The 17,882-nt window shown below is 46.4% G+C and overlaps 1 protein-coding gene across 1 annotated transcript; it reads right to left on the reverse strand.

The window, feature by feature from the left end:
* Positions 1-2,718: 2,718 nt before the first annotated feature.
* Positions 2,719-7,478, reverse strand: NKX3-1 (NK3 homeobox 1). The gene is made up of 2 exons (XM_003902544.5): positions 6,625-7,478; positions 2,719-5,672 (listed from the first exon to the last, which is right to left on the reverse strand). The coding sequence occupies exons 1-2, from the start codon at positions 6,902-6,904 to the stop codon at positions 5,254-5,256; spliced, it is 699 nt and encodes a 232-aa protein (XP_003902593.1). The 5' UTR covers positions 6,905-7,478; the 3' UTR covers positions 2,719-5,253.
* Positions 7,479-17,882: the final 10,404 nt, after the last annotated feature.

Genomic DNA, 17,882 nt, shown 5'->3' on the forward strand with positions numbered 1-17,882 from the left:
ATGGATCACATGGTGCTCCACTGAGTCCTGCTGTGCAGGGCTGATGTGCCCCCTCCCAGCTGCTAGGCATATTGGTGCAATGAATCACAGCTGGGTCCCTTGATGGCCATCGCCTAACACAGACAGGACTACATTGCCCGAGGTTATTCTCATTTTCAGGAGGCAGCTGATGCTGGGATACAAATGTCCAGCCTACAATCCTCAATTTGGTGCACAGTGGTTTTGGAGCTTCTTAAGGTATTGGGTGAGGCCTCAGTCGCAGCTGTCTTAAAAGTCACGTTCCCCTTCTCCTCAACCCTGCCTTCCTCACTTCCTCCCAGATGTGTCCCGAGCACCCTCTCAAGAAAGCTTCTGGGTGCAATTTCCCAACAACTGGAGCTGTTTCCCGGGCACCTAAGCTAAGTAACTTTCTCATAATGGCCACTGTTTTCTTCAAGGTCAGCTTTAAGATGTGTGAAATTAACATCACCCTACAACAGTAATTTGCTTTGATAGAAGGAAAACATTGTTGTTAGATGCAAGCCTCTGACATTCATTTCCCCTCTCACAGCTATGGTTGGCCTTCCTAAGGACGCTTGGGGAGAACCAATGGGACCACAGATGACAAAGCTACAGTGGCTCTAGAAACTTTCACCAGAAGTTACTTGAGAGACAAATTGAGGAGAAATTCTAGATGTCACGAAAATGTGGCATGCTAACTGGGATTGCTGGATGGCATGTTAAGGGGAGTTGCTAGAAGAAGAGGGGTGTGAGATTAGCAGAGATATTGAAAGAAAGTGGGAAAAGGGACAAAAAGGAGGGAGAAGAGTACTTTCTTAAGGGATGGTAGATTTTTATTTAATTTCCTGGATTAGGTATTTTTATTTATTTATTTTTTTTTTGAGAGAGAGTCTCACTCTGTTGCCCAAGCTGGAGTGAGTGCAGTGGCGCGATCTCGGCTCACTGCAAGCTCTGCCTCCCGGGTTCACGCCATTCTCCTTCCTCAGCCTCCCGAGTAGCTGGGACTACAGGTGCCCACCACCATGCCCGGCTATTTTTTTTTGTATTTTTAGTAGAGACGGGGTTTCGACGTGTTAATCTACATCTGTTAATTGACTGCAAGTGTCTTTGTAATTTGAGAGCTCTTGGCCTTCCAGGCAAGGAGAGGATGATTACAGATTTGTGCAAAGAGGTAAATCTTATGATGTGAGCATGCCAAGAGAAGCCCCACCTGTGTGTACATGTGCTTAAAGGATTAGAGCAAAGTTTGAAATTATGATATATTTTCTTTAGAGTAAGCACCTTACTCTTTAAGCTTCTGTTTCCTTGAAGGAGGGAGGAAGAAACCGTCAATTCTTGAAGGTAATCAGGTGAACGGGATTCTCCTTTTGTGGGATTTAATGAAGGTTTAAGTGCAGGGAGATGAAGGATGTGTTGTTTATGTTTTATTTTAACACATTAATAAAACCTATTTTTCATACTTGTGATTCCAGTTCAAAGGCGTCACTTGCAAGAGGTCTGTCAGCTCTGGATGAAGGTGACATTTTTTGGGAGATGCAGGAGCCAGGGAAGTTATAGCATGAGGGGCTAGTGGAACATAAAAGGGTTTTTTTTTTTTTTTTCTTTTTTGAGACAGTCTTGCTCTGTCGCCCAGGCTGGAGCGCAGTGGCATGATCTCAGTTCACTGCAACCTCCGCCTCTTGGGTTCAAACGATTCTCCTGTCTCAGCCTCCAGAGTAGCTGGGATTATAGGCGTGTGCCACTACACCCAGCTAATTTTTGTCTTTTTAGTAGAGACAGGGTTTTTTTTAACCAGGTTGGCCAGGTTGGTCTCGAACTCCTGACCTCAGGTGATTCGCCCACCTTGGTCTCCCAAAGTGCTGGGATTACAGGCATGAGCCACCACGCCTGGCCAAAGGGGAACTTTTAAAGAAGGATTGCTGTAGTCTTTGTGTTCCCTTTAAGGTCTTCAAGAAAGTAAGTAAATACTTGGTTATCTTTTTTTAAACAAAAGGTATTCCTTGGCTGGAGTAGGTGATTATTTAAATTTTTTTATTTTTATGTTTATAGGATCGGGGGTACGAGTGCAGTTGTGTTGCATGGATCTATTGCACAGTGGTGAAGTCTGGAATTTTAGTACTCATTGCCTGAATAGTGAACACTGTACCTAGCCATTTTTCATCCCTCACTTTCCTCCCACCCTCCAACATTTTGGAACCTTCAGTGTCTCTTATTCCACTCTGTATGTCCATGAGCACCCATCGTTTAGCTCCCATTTCCAAAAGAGAACATGCCGTTTCTGACTTTCTGTCTCTGAGTCATTTCACTTATGATAAAGGCCTCTAGTTCCATCCATATTGCTGCAAAAGATGTGATTTCATTATTTTTGATGGTTGCATATGTATTCCATGGTATATATGCACCGCATTGTAAAATCTAATCATCTGTTGATGGACACGTAGGTTCAGCCCATGATGTTGCTATTGTGAATAGTGGAACAGTTGATTATTAAACTGAAGAGAGAAAAGGCCTTCCTCTCCCCATGACTTAACAGGAATGAAGGACAGTGCATTTATAAAAGGATGGCCATCATTAGCTACTGGGTAGGCTGAGGCTTTCGATCACTATAGGTTGCAACTGGTGTGTCAGGTGGACGAGGGCAAGAGGATATGGTAATTAGAAATATCTAAGTTACACAGCATGTAATTTTTGGGAAACTGAAAATCACACACAGATACATCTAATAAAGACACGGGTACTTTATTTTCAAAACACTCATATGTTGCAAAAAACACATAGAAAAATAAAGTTTGGTGGAGGTGCTGACTAAACTTCAAGTCACAGACTTTTATGTTACAGACTGGAGCATGGTTTGTTATGCAGGTAGAGAACCTAAACTAATTTATTAAACAGGATAGAAACAGGCTGTCTGGGTGAAATGGTTCTGAGAACCATCCAGTTCCCCTGTCAGATGCTGATAGACTAGCTCTTCAAATGTTTTTCTGCCAGTTCAGAGATGGGTTAATGACTAGTTCCAACGGGGAAAAAGCAAGATGGATTCACAAACCAAATAATTTTAACCAAGACACTTTTTTTTTTCTTTTTTGCAACACAATATACATCACAGTGAAATGTGTAATCCTTGCAAATTGCAAGTTGAAAGAATTAAATTCAGAGGAGGGGAGAGAAAGAGTACTCAGTAGGGACTGAGCACTATATGCTTATTTTAAAAGAAATGTAAAGAGCAGAAAGCAATTCAGGCTACCCCGCCTTTTGTGCTGGCTAGTACTCCGGTGGGTGTCAGCAGTACATGGCATTGAATATTTCAGTGTGGAGCCCAAACCACTGAAAATGGGGTGAAATTGGCCAACTTTCTATCAACTTATGGTGGCAATTTTGCCACCAACAGTAGATTGGCCCTTTTAATAAAAGAAAATTGAAAGGTTTCTCACTAAATGGAATTAAGTAGTGGAATCAAGAGACTCCCAGGTCTCAGCATACCTCATTAGTAATTGTTCTGTTGTTTCATGTTTTTCTAATGTCTCCCCTCTACCCGGTCACCTGAGATAACAGAATGAAAGTGGAAGGACAGCCAGATTTCTCCTTTGCTCTCTGCTCATTCTCTCTGAAGTCTAGGTTACCCATTTTGGGGACCTATTATAGGCAATAAACACAGTTCCCAAAGCGTTTGGACAGTTTCTTGCTGTGTTTTAAAATGGGTTTCCCTTTTCTTAGCCTTTTCCTGCAAAAGGCTCACTCGGTCCCTTGTTTGCTCAATGAACTGGGCTCCCCAGGGCCTAGGCTGCCTTCTTTTCCATGACCCCGCCCGTGAGCCCTCCACTGGACAGCTCAGTGAGCCTGGCCCTTCATTCTGCACTGTGTTCTTCCTTCTCTATGAAAATCCAATACCTCTTACCTCCTCTGCATGCAAAGATTCTCAAGGATTGTCAGACTTCAAACGTAACAGCAGAACCACCAGAAGGTCCTATAAATGTAGCAGTGACCTTCTCAAGCTGTCAGGTATTTAAATAGGATTTGGGATTTAATGCTATATATTTTTAAAGGAAAGAAATAAGAGTTGCTAGTTTTAAAAATGCATGTCTTTTAGCCAATTCAGAATCTGCCCCCAACCTTTTTTAAAAACTCAAGACAGATGAAGCTTTGGGGAGAGGAAAAAAATTAAAAAAAAAAAAAAAAGAGACCAGATCTCGGGATCTCGGGCTAAATACGTGAGGCATAAGTTAGGTGCAGCCAGACTAAAAGTCTGGACTAAAATGAAGCCCTTTAGTGAGTAATTGCTGCAAAAAAGGAACAAAAAATTGTAAAAGGAGGGAAGGAAGAAATATGTTGCCTCTGAGGATACAGTATATATGATAGCCTGAAAACTCCAGGAAACTTCTGATTCTAAATTCTCCAGTCTGGGAGAAAAAAGTTGAGGAGAGTCCTTTCCACTTTCTGCTAACAAAAAACGCAACAGTCCCGAGCAGCAGTGTGGAGACCCTCCTTAGGCCCCTGTCTTGGACATGCGGAGATTCTCCTGGCACGGCCCCACCTCTTGCAGTGGAGTTCTGTTTATACAGCTTGTCTTAAAATCACAGCCAGTGCATCTTGTTCTATTTGGGCCACTCTGTAAATACTTAAGTTGGCATACCATTTTAAAAGGAATAAAAAGGAATAAGAAGAAGCTGATATTTTCATCTCCTCCCACCCATCTCCCCCTCCCATGCAAATGTGTGCTAAGCATGAGGGTGTTCTCTTGGAGACCCTCTATTTTCCCCACTCTTTTACAGGGACAGAGAGAGCCTTGGCCATATTCCAAGGCCAACAGGAGGCTTCTGGACTTAAGTTTAATTCAGTTGGTGACATCCTCGTCCTGGCTGTCCTTTCTCCCATTAGGTTTGCTCTTTCAGAGTTGATATTCAGTGACACAGGAGGATGGAGTTGTAGAACAGAATCCTCAGGTGTACAGTTCATCCAAAATCATGCAAAGAGCTGAAAACAGCACTTGATTTTCCCTCTCTCCCCTTCAAACAGGTAGCCAGAAGCAAAAAAATGACCTATAGTATGCACTGGGGGACAGACTTAGATATTAAAACGTTCACTGTCTCTGTTGTTTCATTGTCTCAGTAGTGAAGATGTGAGATTTCCACAGAAATCTCCAATAGCTTTGTTGTGCACACCTCTTGCTCCCTGACCTTCGCCCCTTGTGCTTTTCATAGACACACCCTGGGGAAAGCAGTTTTTGATCATACATGGTTGTCACCTGAGCTGGCATTACCAAAAAGCTGGGCTCCAGCTGCCCACGCAGTACAGGTATGGGTAGTAAGGATAGTTGTTATACAAGGAGACCAGGGAGGCCCGGGAGAAGGCCTCCTCTTTCAGAGCCGGCAAAGAGGAGTGCTTCTCCAAGTCTCCCAGCTCCGAGGAGAGCTGCTTTCGCTTAGTCTTATAGCGTCTGTTCTGGAACCATATCTTCACTTGGGTCTCCGTGAGCTTGAGGTTCTTGGCCAGGTGGGCCCGTTCAGGGGCCGACAGGTACTTCTGATGGCTGAACTTCCTCTCCAACTCGATCACCTGAGTGTGGGAGAAAGCAGCTCGAGAGCGCTTCTGCGGCTGCTTAGGGGTTTGGGGGAGGCTTGGAAGGGAGCCTGAAGTGTTTTCACAGTCCAACAGATAAGACCCCAAGTGCCTTTCTGGAAAGGACAGCGGGGAAAGAGGGATGGGAAGACAAAAGTTACATGTTAGCAGGGAAGAGAACAGAATTCAATCCACCCTTATCTCTTTAGTGAGTGAACAAACAGCCCACTGTCATCGTGGATACATTTCACTTTTTTCACATGACTAAGGAGCTCTCCGGAGTGAAGAGTGAGTAAATATGTTTATAACCTATTCATTTTCTAAGAATCAGTAAGAACCCAAAGTTAGAGATGTTTCGTGGTTGAACTTTCTCCCTATTGTCTAGTAGAATTAGATGGGGATTCTGGATCTGTGTGCTGAGGAGAGGCAGGAGAGGGAGGCAGGGAAGACAGAGGAACAAGAACCCCGGGAAGGCCGGACCAAAAGACATCCGGTGTTAGGACTCAGGTGGGCAAGAAAGGGCTTGTGCCACGGGAGACGCAGAGGCAGGCTTATTCTGGGCTTTAATTCCGTCTTCGCTAAACGAGGCGTTCGGTCGCCTCATCAGAAGTGACAGGAAAGAAAATAACTCTTTCCTGGAGGGAACACAAAATGTACCGCTTTACTGCCCACGGGATTGGGAAGCACACGGAGGCTTTCCTGGTCAACCCCTACTTTGTCACTATTAATAAGTTATCATTAGTTCTCGTAACTACCGTGGGGCTGGCGCCGATCGCGGGTGGCGCAGGGCGGGATCCGCTCCCGGGACGGTGGAGGGCGGTGGCGCTGCGGTCGCGCCGGCTTCTGAGCCCCGGGGAGCGGAGGGCACGGAGCCGGGAGAGTCCTGCCGTGTCAGAATCCTGCGCCGCCCTGACGCTGGGGCTCAGGGTTCATCCCCGGGGCGCGCGCGCGTGGCTGCGGAGGCGGGGAGTTCCCTCTGCCTGAGGCCGCGGGGCCCCGCGTCCCTGCACCCCAAGCTCTGGGGGGGTCCACCTTAGGCTGCCCTCGGGTCCCGGCCTCGCCGCTTACCTGGCTCCGTCTCCGCCAGCGTCTCGGCCTCCTCCGGCGCGGCGCGGGGCCTGGGGCTCAGCTGGTCGTTCTGTACCCCGGCGGGGACGCGTCCTCCCTCCGGCTCTGGCTCTGGCTCCGGGTCGCGCCGTCTCGGGCTGTCCGTGTGGCCGCCTCGCCGCTGCGCGCCGTCCCGCAGGATGTCCTGGATGAGGAAGGACGTGAGCGGCTTGGACGGGGTTGGCGGCGCGGCCCCCTCCGCTTTCGCCTCCCCGGGCAGCGGCTCCGTAGCCCTGAGCATCCCGGCTGCCCTGCTCTGGCCCCGCTGCGCCAGCCCGCACAGCTTTCACTTTCCACCTCCCAGCGCGCTTATAGTCCCGGGGGGAGCGCGCCGCGCCGCCCTCCCATTGGCCGCGGGACGGGCCGCGCCGCGGATTGGCCGCCCTGCGCTCCAGGTGACGCCGCAGAACGGGAAGGCCTGACCACGAGCCCGCTCCGCTCCTCCCTAGGGGATTCCTTCCCCAGTTCCCTCTCCTTCCCCAATTCCCTATCCTTCACCCAGCTCTTCTCCCTCCGCCCTGAGCCGTTTTCCCAGGTCGGGAGCGCACCCCAAAGCTGGGCTCCTCTGCCCCAACCCACCCGCAACAGAAGTTGAGAAGCTCATGGGGATGGGATGACCAAGACGAACACTCCAGTTAGCTCCTCAGGACCGTCAGAGCCAATCACACGGGGTGAGCACGCAGTCACTGCAGCCGCACGGTACCGTGAGAGTTCTGGGTGCTCTCTCTCTCTGGGAGAGATGGTGGCAAACTTAGATCTGCAATATCTACGATCTCAAAGAGGCATGACAAGTAGGTGCAGCCTGACCCCAGGCTGAAAGAAGGAAACCATATTTGCCAAAGCCTTTTCCCATTGCACAAGTGGTTTTCTTTGGTGGTTCCTTTATCCGCAATAACCTATTAACTTTCCTTCCTTCCCAGACATATGACATAACCATCCTTTTGAAAAGTTTCCAGAAGGATGGAAGGCGTTTTAGGCCAGGATAGGCGCAAAAACTGCATTTAAAAAAGTAGTTCAAAAGAACATCAGCATACTCTTTTTCCACATTACCAACTGTTAACATTTAACCCATTGGCTAAACAATGGGTTAGCTGAATTGGACCAGCTGATACTGTGATTGGATGGACGGTACCGTGACACGGACGAAAGTGGAACATAGATGATAGAAGTATTTTCTTTCCTTGGCTTTTGCCTTCTTTTTCTACGAACAGGATCTCCCTCTGCCGCCCAGGCTGGAGTGCAGTGATGCCATCATAGCTCAGTGCAGCCTCGATTTCCTGGATTCAAGTGATCCTCCTGCCTTGGCCTCTCAAAGTGCTAGGACTACAGGCGTGAGTCTCAGCGTCAGGACGATGGTGGAAGTATTGAATTAATATTAAATTTACTGAAGTTGTACACTGTACTGTCAGTGTATAAGAGAATATTTTTAGGAAATTAACACTGAAGTGTGTAGGAGCAAAGGCACAAGATCTACGAAACTTACATCAAATGGTTCTGAAACAAGGATGCAGTTAGATCCCACACCATAAAGCCAATGGGTTAAATGGTAACAGTTGGTAATCTGGAAAAAGGGTAGGCTGATTTTTTTTTAACCATTTTTTTTTAATGCGACATTTTTGTCTGTCCTGGTCTAAGATGCCTTTCATTCCACTGGCAACTTTTCAAAAGGATGGTATGTCATGTGTCTCTGGAGGAAGGAAAGTTAATAGGTTATTGCTGATAAAGCGGCCACCGAAGAAAACTACCTGTGCAATGGGAAAGACTTTGGCAAAGCTGGTTTTCTTCTCTTATCTTTTCAAAGTCTCTTTATGTTAGAACATTCTTTAATGTTTTCTTTTGAATCGTTGTAGATTCACAGGAGGTTGTCCTCCAATGACATTTTATACAACTGTAGGACAATGTAGAAAACAGGAAATTTACATTGGGACATTACAGTTAACTAGACTACAGACTTTTTATTTATTTATGTATTTATTTAGAGTAGGGTCTTGCTCTGTTGCCCAGGCTGGAGTGCAGTGGAGGGATCATGGCTCACTGCAACTTCAAACTCCTGGACTCAAGAGATTCTCCCACCTCACCCTCCTGAACAGCTGGGACTACTGGTGTGTGCCACCCTGCTCAGCTAATTTTTACATTTTTTGTGAAGATGAGGTTTCACCTTGTTGCCCAGGCTGGTCTCAAAGCCCTTGGCTCAAACAATCCTGCCTCCACCTCCCAAAGTGCTGGGACTACAGGTGTGAACCACTGTGCCTGGCTTTATTGTGGTTTAAATTTTTAATTTGCATTTCACAAATCCTAGAGATGTTGAATACCTTGTCATGTGCTTGTTTGCCATCCATATTTCCTCTGTAGTGAAATATCTGTTCAAGCCTTTTGCTCGTATTATAATTGAATTTTCTTTCTTTTTTTTTTTTAACTATTGAGTTGTGATAATTCTTTATATATTGCTGTATGTAAGTCTTTGTCTGATAGGTGATTTGCAAATATTATCTCCCAGTCTGTAGCTTGTGTTTCCATCCCTCTAACAGGATCTTCAAAAGAACAAAAGATTTTAATTTCATTGAAGATCAATTTATGAATTTTTGAATTTTACAGAATGTGATTTTGATGTCCTGCCTAAGAACTCTTTACTTAGTCCTAATACTGAAGATTTGCTCCTATGTTATCTTCTAAAAGTTTTATGCTTTACTCTTAAATCCATGATTCATTCAGAATTAATTTTTGTATATAGTGTGAGGTTTAGATTGAGATGGCCTCCTTTCATTTTTAAAATTGAGAGTTGGGTGTGAATTATTTAATAAAAAGTGCTGCCATTTGGAAAATATAAAGTCCTATTCTTATGACAAAATAAATTCCAGACAGCTCAAAGATGTAAAACACAAACAAGCACGTGAAAAAATAATTTTAACTACACCTCATCAGTGAAGGAATGCAAATCAAAATCACATTGAGGCAAGCCTTTTCCACCTTTCAGACTGACAAAGGTTGAAAGAAAATGGATAATGTCCAGTGTAGAGCATGGAGGAACAGCTGCTATCATAAGGTCATGCCCTGCATCGTGACGTTTGGTCAGTGACAGACAGCATATATGATGGTGATTCCATAAGGTTATAATACTCTATTTTTACTGTACCTTTTTATGTTTAGATATGTTTACATGCACAAATTCTTACCATTGTGTCACCTTTGCCTACAGTATTCAGTATAGTAACATGCTGTACAGGTTTGTAACCTAGGAGCAACAGGGCATACCATGTAGCCTAGGTGTGTAGTAGACTATATCCATCTAAGTTCATGTAAGTAGCTCTGTGATGTTTGCACAACAATGAAATTGCCTAACATTGCATCTCTCAGAGCATATTCTTTTCCCTAAGGATGCATGACTGTTTTTGGATGGTAACTTGGGAATATTTGTCAAAATAAAACTGAGCATATCCTTTGACACAGCTATTCTGTGTTTGGCGATTTGCCCTAGAAGTGCACAAATACACAATGTATTGACTTGGGAATATACCTTCAATTTGGTTAGAGACTGGTCCAAGCTGCAAAATGTGTTATAGACAAAACCCATTGTATAAAACAGCATTATAAGTTACCTATATAATGTTTTTCATTTGAACACTTTAACATACAGACTATATCAGGAACAAGATATATACATATGTATTCTTTTTTTCCATAGAGTAGTTACCTCCTCTCAGTGAGCTGGAGAGATGGAGACAGTAGGTTGGGAGAGGTACGGGAGGATAGTGGAACAGGGTGTATTTCCTTGTACTCGTTGATAATTTAAAAAGATGAAAAATATCAAGTTGGAGCTGAGCCTAGACTGCCCTCCTCCACCACACCCTCCTCAGGCCTGTGAGTGGGGCCACAGCTCATGGTCCTCAGCCTCACCTCACTGCATCTTTCCTCCCCTTGTGCTTTGTATTTGGGGGGTGTGGACGGCTCATCTTCTTTATGAGACTATGGGCTCCCTGAGAAGGGACTGTATCTTCCTCATATTTGTACCATCCCTAAAGTCTGGCTTAGTTCTCGGCATACAGAAAGTGCTCCATAAATGCTTGCTGGCTCAATGTCCAGCTCCAGTTGTTATGAGACATCTCACTGGCTAGCAGAATTATCCAAGAGGGGCCAAAGGACCCCCAGGGAAATCACAGTGGAAGGCTCATCCTCCTCCCCTTGCTGTGTTTATGCAGTTTAAACTGGGTGAAAATGTGCAAGGCAATCTGGAGACACTCAGGGGCTGCAGCCCAGAACAATGCCCCCTTCCAGTGATGGCCAACCCCTAATCCCCAGATTCTGTGAATATGCTATGTAAATAGACAGCGAAAGTTAATGCTGCAGATGGAATTAGCTTCGCTGGTCCGCTGATCATGAGATGGGAAGGTTATTCTGGATTATCCAAGTGGGCCTGTTGTAGTCACAGGGGTCTTTATCAGCGTAAATATGAGGCCGGAGAATCAGAGTCAGACAAGATGTGACAAGTGAAGCAAGGCTAGAAAGACTCAACTATGGGAAAGACTCAACTGGCTCTTGCTGGCTTTGAGGGTGCAAGGAGGATAGGAGCCAACTGATGGAGGCAGCAGGGAAAGAAAAGAAGTGGGTTCTCTCCTAGAGCGACCAGAAGGAACATAACCCTGATGACTCCTTGATATTAGCCCAGTAGGCCAGTGTGGGCTTCTGGTCTCCAGAACTATAGCATAATAAGTGTGCATTGTTTAAGCCACTAACTTTATGGTAATTTGCCACAGCAGCAGTAAGAAACTAGTATGGGGCACTAGCAAAAGAGTAGCAGTGATGAAGGAGGCCCTACCAGCTTGACCTTGACTGTACAGATGTGAACTTTGGAGCCTTTTTTCCTTTTAAGTTATAAATATCTCTTTAGACCCATGATCCCATCCCTTCATTAAAACTGTTTTCTTTGTGTATTTTCTTCCAGTCTTTGGCTATCTTCAATGGTAGGATAAATATAATTTTGTATCCTTTTTTCCTCCCAAATTCATATTACACAGAAACATTTTTACATTGCTCCATTGCATGTTTTAGAAACCATCTGAGAGCTAGAAGGGACCTCTGGATTATCTAAGAAAATGTCTTGCTTTTCTAGGAAGGAGCCTCAAGTTTACAGAGATGACAGAACTATAACAAAGTTGAGTCCCTAAACCTCTAGGCCCTTGGATGTCTCCACTGCATCACCCTCAATCCTTCCACCCACCCCACCTGCCTCCACTGATACCCTTCAGGGTAGGAAGTACAACCAGAGCCCATAGAATTGGCCCCTGTATGTGTGTTTGAAAAGGTATCCGGGGTTTGTTTTAATTAGGTATGGTAAGACACACAGACCCAGAAGTGAATGTCACAAAGGAAGAAGGTGTTTTATTTATTTATTTATTTATTTATTTATTTAGAGACAGAGTTTTACTCTTGTTGCCCAGGCTGGAGTGCAATAGAGCAATCTCGACTCACTGCAACCTTCACCTCCCAGGTTCAAGTGATTCTCCTGCCTCAGCCTCCTGAGTAGCTGAGATTACAGGCACAGGCCGCCCCACCCAACTAATTTTTATGTATTTTTAGTACCCCATGCTGTCCAGGATGGTCTCTAACTCCTGACCTCAAATGATCCACCTGCCTCGGCCTCCCTAAATGCTGGGATTACAGGCATGAGCCACCGCACCCAGCCTGGAAGGAAGTTTTATGCTCACATGCCCTAGAAGCAGGGGGCACAGCCTGCAGGGCCATGCAGGGAAACACCAGGGTCAGTTGGGACATAGAGAGGGTGAGGGGAAAGCCAGAGACTTTACTGTGGTTTTAATGGAAAGGAATGGATTAGGGGAGCAGACAGCTACGCAGATTTAAGATTGGATAGTCACAATCCTCAGCTTCCCTGTCCTCCCTCCCCTTCCTTACTGACATTCTCCCCTGCCTCTCCCGACTGGTTTGTCATGGTTTCCAATTGTGTCATGCTCACTTCTATCAGTCCTAGGCCTTTTTGCAAGCTGCATGTACATTTTCTATCTCTTGTTTGTGTTCACTGGTTCAATTTCCGCCCAAAAGACTTTGTAGCCCTCTCCAGCCTTCATTGATGGCTCTGCGGCTCATTTGGGCACATAATCTTATATTGCCTTAGAGTATTTAATCTTTTGATGCTCACCAGTTGTCTCAGTCCATTTGTGCTGCTATAACAAAATACCATAGACTAGGTAATTGATCAAGAGCAGACATTTATTTTCTCACAGTTCTGGAGGCTGCAAAGTCCAAGATGAAGGTGCCAGCAGGTTCGGTTGTCTGGTGAGAGCTGCTCTTTGCTTCCAAGGTGGTACCTTATGTTGAAGCCTCCAGAGGAGAGGAATGCTGTGTCCTCACATGGCAAGAGGTTGAATCCTTTGTGAAGCCACTTGCACAAGGGACTTAATCCCATTTATGAGTGAGGAGCCCTCATGACCTAATCAACTCTTAAAGCCCCATCTCTTAGTACCATAAAATGTCAACACCTGAACTTTGGAAGGGACACATTCAAACCATAGCACCAGTTTTCTTGTAAACCTTATTGAGGCCCAGGGTTGTGTTTTGGCTTCTCCTCTTCCTTCCTCACACCAGGACAGCGCAGAGAAGACTGACACCTGTTGAATGCTCACTCTAGGCTCACCACAGTGAGTCTGTGGCTCACTATAGGCATTCAATAAGCACTACAACCCACTGGGGACTGTTTTGTGCAGAGAAGGAAGCTCAGGCATGAAGGTAACATGCCCAGGTTCTCACTATTAACCCAGGTTGTCCTGGCTCCAAAGCCCGTGCCTTCCCCACCACCCCATGCACTGGGCACATAGCAGGTGTTCCATAAACACCTGTCAACCTGGCTCTTTGGAAATGGCTTTGAGAACAGATCAGGCTCTTTGACAGCCTGGGTTTCATTGTTTGGGTTGACACTGGGAAAAGAGAAAGTATGCATCAGTTTCACAGAATGAGGAAGGCAGCCAGGACTGTGGACAACTTCCCGAGGGTTGCAGCGGTTGTCCACGGCTTCTCCAAAATTCCTAGCTCAGTTGACCCTCTTTCCTGGCTTGTTTCTCTTTTTCTTCTCCCAAGGGAGCCCACTAGGCAGGGCCATTGAAGAATGGAACCAGAGGCAAATGACACTGTCCTCAGGCCACTTCCTTTCCTCAGTGGTTCCCCGGCAGCCCCTCCCCACTGGTCTTGCTCTGGGCCCTACATTTTTCCCTGTGGCATTTGGTTAAGATTATTGTCATGTGTTAATATGAAAATGTGATGTGAGTTTGGTGGCACATTAAGTGATCCTCCACCATTTACACAGTGGCATGAATTAGTCTGACCTTTATTTTCCAGCTGGTGGTTGGCAGAGGGCAGAGCTGCAGGTTATGAGAGACCTGGCCCAAGAGGGGAGGGTAAAGAGACCAACTGCTGGGGCACCACTTACACACATTGAAGATCTTGTTAAAATGTAGATTCTGAGGCCAGTCATGATGTCTCACACCTGTAATCTCAGCACTTTAGGAGGCTGAGGCAGGTGGGTCGCTTGAGATCAGCCTGGGCAACACGGCGATACTCCATCTCTACAAAAACACAAAAAATTAGCTGGGCGTGGTGGCATGTGCCTGTAGTCTCAGCTACTCAGGAGGCTGAGGGGTGGGGGAGGATCGCTTGAGCCTGGGAGGCAGAGGTTGCAGTGCAATCACGTCACTGCACTCTAGCCGAAAAAAAAAGTAGATTCTGTTTCGGTAGATCTGGGAGGGCCCTAAGATTGTGCTTCTGACAAACTCTCAAGTGATGCCTGTGCTACTGGTCCAGCAAACACTCTCTCCCTTGAGCAGTGAGACCCAAGGGCTCTGAGTGGCTCAGCCAGAGAGGGAGGGGGGCTTTATGAGGAGGAGACAGAGGCCACTATAGGTTCATGCGATGGTCTCCATTGTTCCTCTTGGGGACTCCAGACCTCATGTGTTTCTGTGCTCTTTATCTCATGTGCCCATTCATGCTTCCTATCTCATACCTGCAGAAAGTCCTCCTCTCTTCCATCCCAGAACCCTTTAAAAATGTCTGACCTCGCCACTCTGTAGCTGTTTGTGCCAGCTGTCCCTGCAGCCCTTTCTGTAAGGCCAAGGCATGAAGGTTTGGGAGACGTTTGCAGCAGATGATAGCTCAACCTTATTATACCCCTCATCAAGGCTATGGCCCCAGAAAAGCCACCAGTGGGCATTTACTGGGCAATAGGAATCCAAGAGTATTTTGCTAACGGTGCCCTGGTCACCTCTTCTCACCCCTCCATGGCTGCTGGCTTCTGGAGAGCCCCAGGCTGCAGGGCTGAGTCTGCAGAAGTTTCCCTGCCCTCTCACTGGGTGGCCTTGGTCCTTCCGAGCCTGGTCTGCTCAACAGTTTAACGAAGACCCTCGCCTGGGAGATGCATCGGGTGTTGTTTGTCTAAGGGAGGAGGCTCTGACCTTCCCACCCTGCGCTGCCTGCCAGAGCAATTTGAGACCTTCCCTCTGCCACTCCTGCCGCACAGTGCCCATCATAACATGAAGCAGGTTACTGTAGCCTCCTGGTGCCCCAACATGACACCTTCCCAGGTGGATGACCATCTGAGAAGGTGATGGAGCTCATTTCCAGGCACGGGGTGGGTGCAGATCCCTGTGGGTGAGCGGCTGGGTGCCAAGCCTCTGCTTGGCTCTCCAGAGGATTCTACTGATCCTTGAGACTGGACAGGACCTGGGGGGCTGGACAGGCTGCCTCACAAAACAAACGGCTTTCTCTCAGGACTGCTGACTGTGGCTCCTCTGATGGACACTTTCCTGAAAATTATTTGGGACGCACAACCGTGGACCACTGGGTGGGGAGGAATTTGCTCAGCCAGGAGTTCCACTTTGGCCTGAGGCAAGTCCCATCCCTATTGCTCCCAGGGAGGGAGGCAGGCAAGACCCTGCTATTGTTTTCACAGCTCAGAAGGGAAATGGCCACCTCAGGCATGTGGGGAAGGAAGGGCAGGCCCCCGAGACCACCCTGCAGCAGCGCCCTGATGCCTGAAATACTTTGGGCATGGACAGAACTTTTCATCCATTCATATATTTATCCAGGCTCCCTTCCCCTCTTGAGGGGCTGGGGGAGGAAAGAAGGAGATAGGGAACAAGCTGGAAGGCATGGAAGCAGGGAATGGCAGAGAGGAGAATGTCCAGGAACAGGAGACATTGCGGCATTCCCACTTAAACATCCACAGAATTGCATGATAAAGGCCTTAGGTATCATTGTAGTAGTGGAGAAACTGAGGTTCAGATAATCTAAATGACTCACCAAAAATTACATGTCAGTGACCAAGTCAGAACTTTGACCTATGTCTCTCAGTGTGTAGGTCAGTTTTATTTCGATCTCCTAAAAAATGTGATTTTTTTTTACACTAACATGTTTTATTTTTTATTTTTGTAAATTTTAAAAAATTAATTAATTAATTAATTATTTTTTTGAAATGGAGTCTCGCTCTGTTGCCCAGGCTGGAGTGCAGTGGTGTGATCCCAGCCCATTGCAAGCTCCACCTCCCGGGTTCATGCCATTCTCCTGCCTCAGCCTCCCGAGTAGCTGGGACTACAGGTGCCCACCACCACACCTGGCTAATTTTTTTATATATATATATTTTTAGTAGAGATGGGGTTTCACCGTGTTGGCCAGGATGGTCTTCATCTCCTGACCTTGTGATCCGCCCGCCTCGGCCTCCCAAAGTGCTGGGATTACAGGCATAAGCCACCGCGCCCGGCCACATGTTTTAAACAATTAAAAAAGTAGAGGTAATTGCTATAATTTGATTTATCTCATGTACCTTAAGAGAAAAGAAACACAATGTCACAGGCACAGTCAAAGCCCCTTTCCAGTGTTTTATTTCTATGACATGGCAATGGAAATGTAAAGGACTTAAAAAAAAATATCATTCACATGTTCTCCCGTCAAAGCCAGCAGTTAAGCCTGGGCAACATGGTGAAACCTCATCTCTACCAAAAATACAAAAATTAGTCAGGCATGGTGCTGCATGCCTGTGGTCCCAGCTACTGGGGGAAGGGCGATGTGTGTGGTGGGGAGGCTGAAGTGGGAGGGCTGCTTGAGTCTGGGAAGCAGAGGTTGCAGTGAGATGGCGCCACTGCACTGCAGCCTGGGTGACAGAGCAAGACCCAGTCTCAAACAAAAAACAAAACAAACAAAAACAAAACAAACAAACAAAAAGCCAGCAGTTAGCTGATTGGCAAATAGAGAAACTGACCGGCCAGATCAAGCATGACAGCGCCTCTTCCCTAGACATCTGGAGAGAATCAAGGTCAGCTAGAGGAGGCAAGGGGAGAACAATGGTGAGCAGGTGGCAGGGAGGGGTCCGGTCTAAGCAGGTGATCTTGAAGAGGAGGCTGCAGGTGGGGGACCCAGACTCTGACTACTGAGCTTAGCTGAAGGCCCCTGGGAAACCAGTCCTCACGGGCACATTAAGGCCCCACATTCCTAATGGCTGCTTTCCTCAAATATGGATATAAGCTGTTTGGTGCCATCTGAGATGTGAGCAGGAGGAAAAGTGTGGAAATTCCCCAGGGATGGGGAATCCTAGAGCAGGAGAAAGGAGCAGCCAGGTGAGACACCTGGTTTTCAGGGACACACTTATCCACCCTCCAGTGAGGGATGAGTGCTGGGGGGAGGCTGCCCCATTTCATGTCCAGATGTTTTAGGGTGACCTGAACTTGCATTGGGAGTGCATGAAACAGTCCGAATGCTTCATTAGTTTGAATGTTTCCAAACTAATGAAATTCAGCAATGCAGAAATCCTTAGCTTGGCATTAAAACAATAGTAGCTACTTCTTACCTAAAGCTTAGAATGCACTGTTCAAAGCACTGTGCTTGTACTTATTGATGATATCAATTGATGTAATATCAGTTTATTGTATATTAACATCGATATTGATTATATTAGTCGTCCCAGCAACCCCATGCACAGAGGCTATTATACCTCCATTTTATGGAAAAAGAAACCAAGGCAGGAGAAGTTGACTAACTTTGTTGCAGCCACTCAGCTAGTAAGAAGCAAAGCCAAGATGCACACCATCTGGCCCCAAATCTTGCATGTTTAATCACCTAGGATGCTGCTTTCTGCTGACATTGCTCCTAGCCATGGATTCTCCAGAGGAGGAAATGCCATATCCTTAAGGGATGAGTAGGAATTGTCCCTGGAGTCAGCATGTGAT

The sequence above is a fragment of the Papio anubis genome, chromosome 8 (assembly GCF_008728515.1).
Source record: "Papio anubis isolate 15944 chromosome 8, Panubis1.0, whole genome shotgun sequence".
Classification (NCBI taxonomy): Eukaryota; Metazoa; Chordata; class Mammalia; order Primates; family Cercopithecidae; genus Papio; species Papio anubis.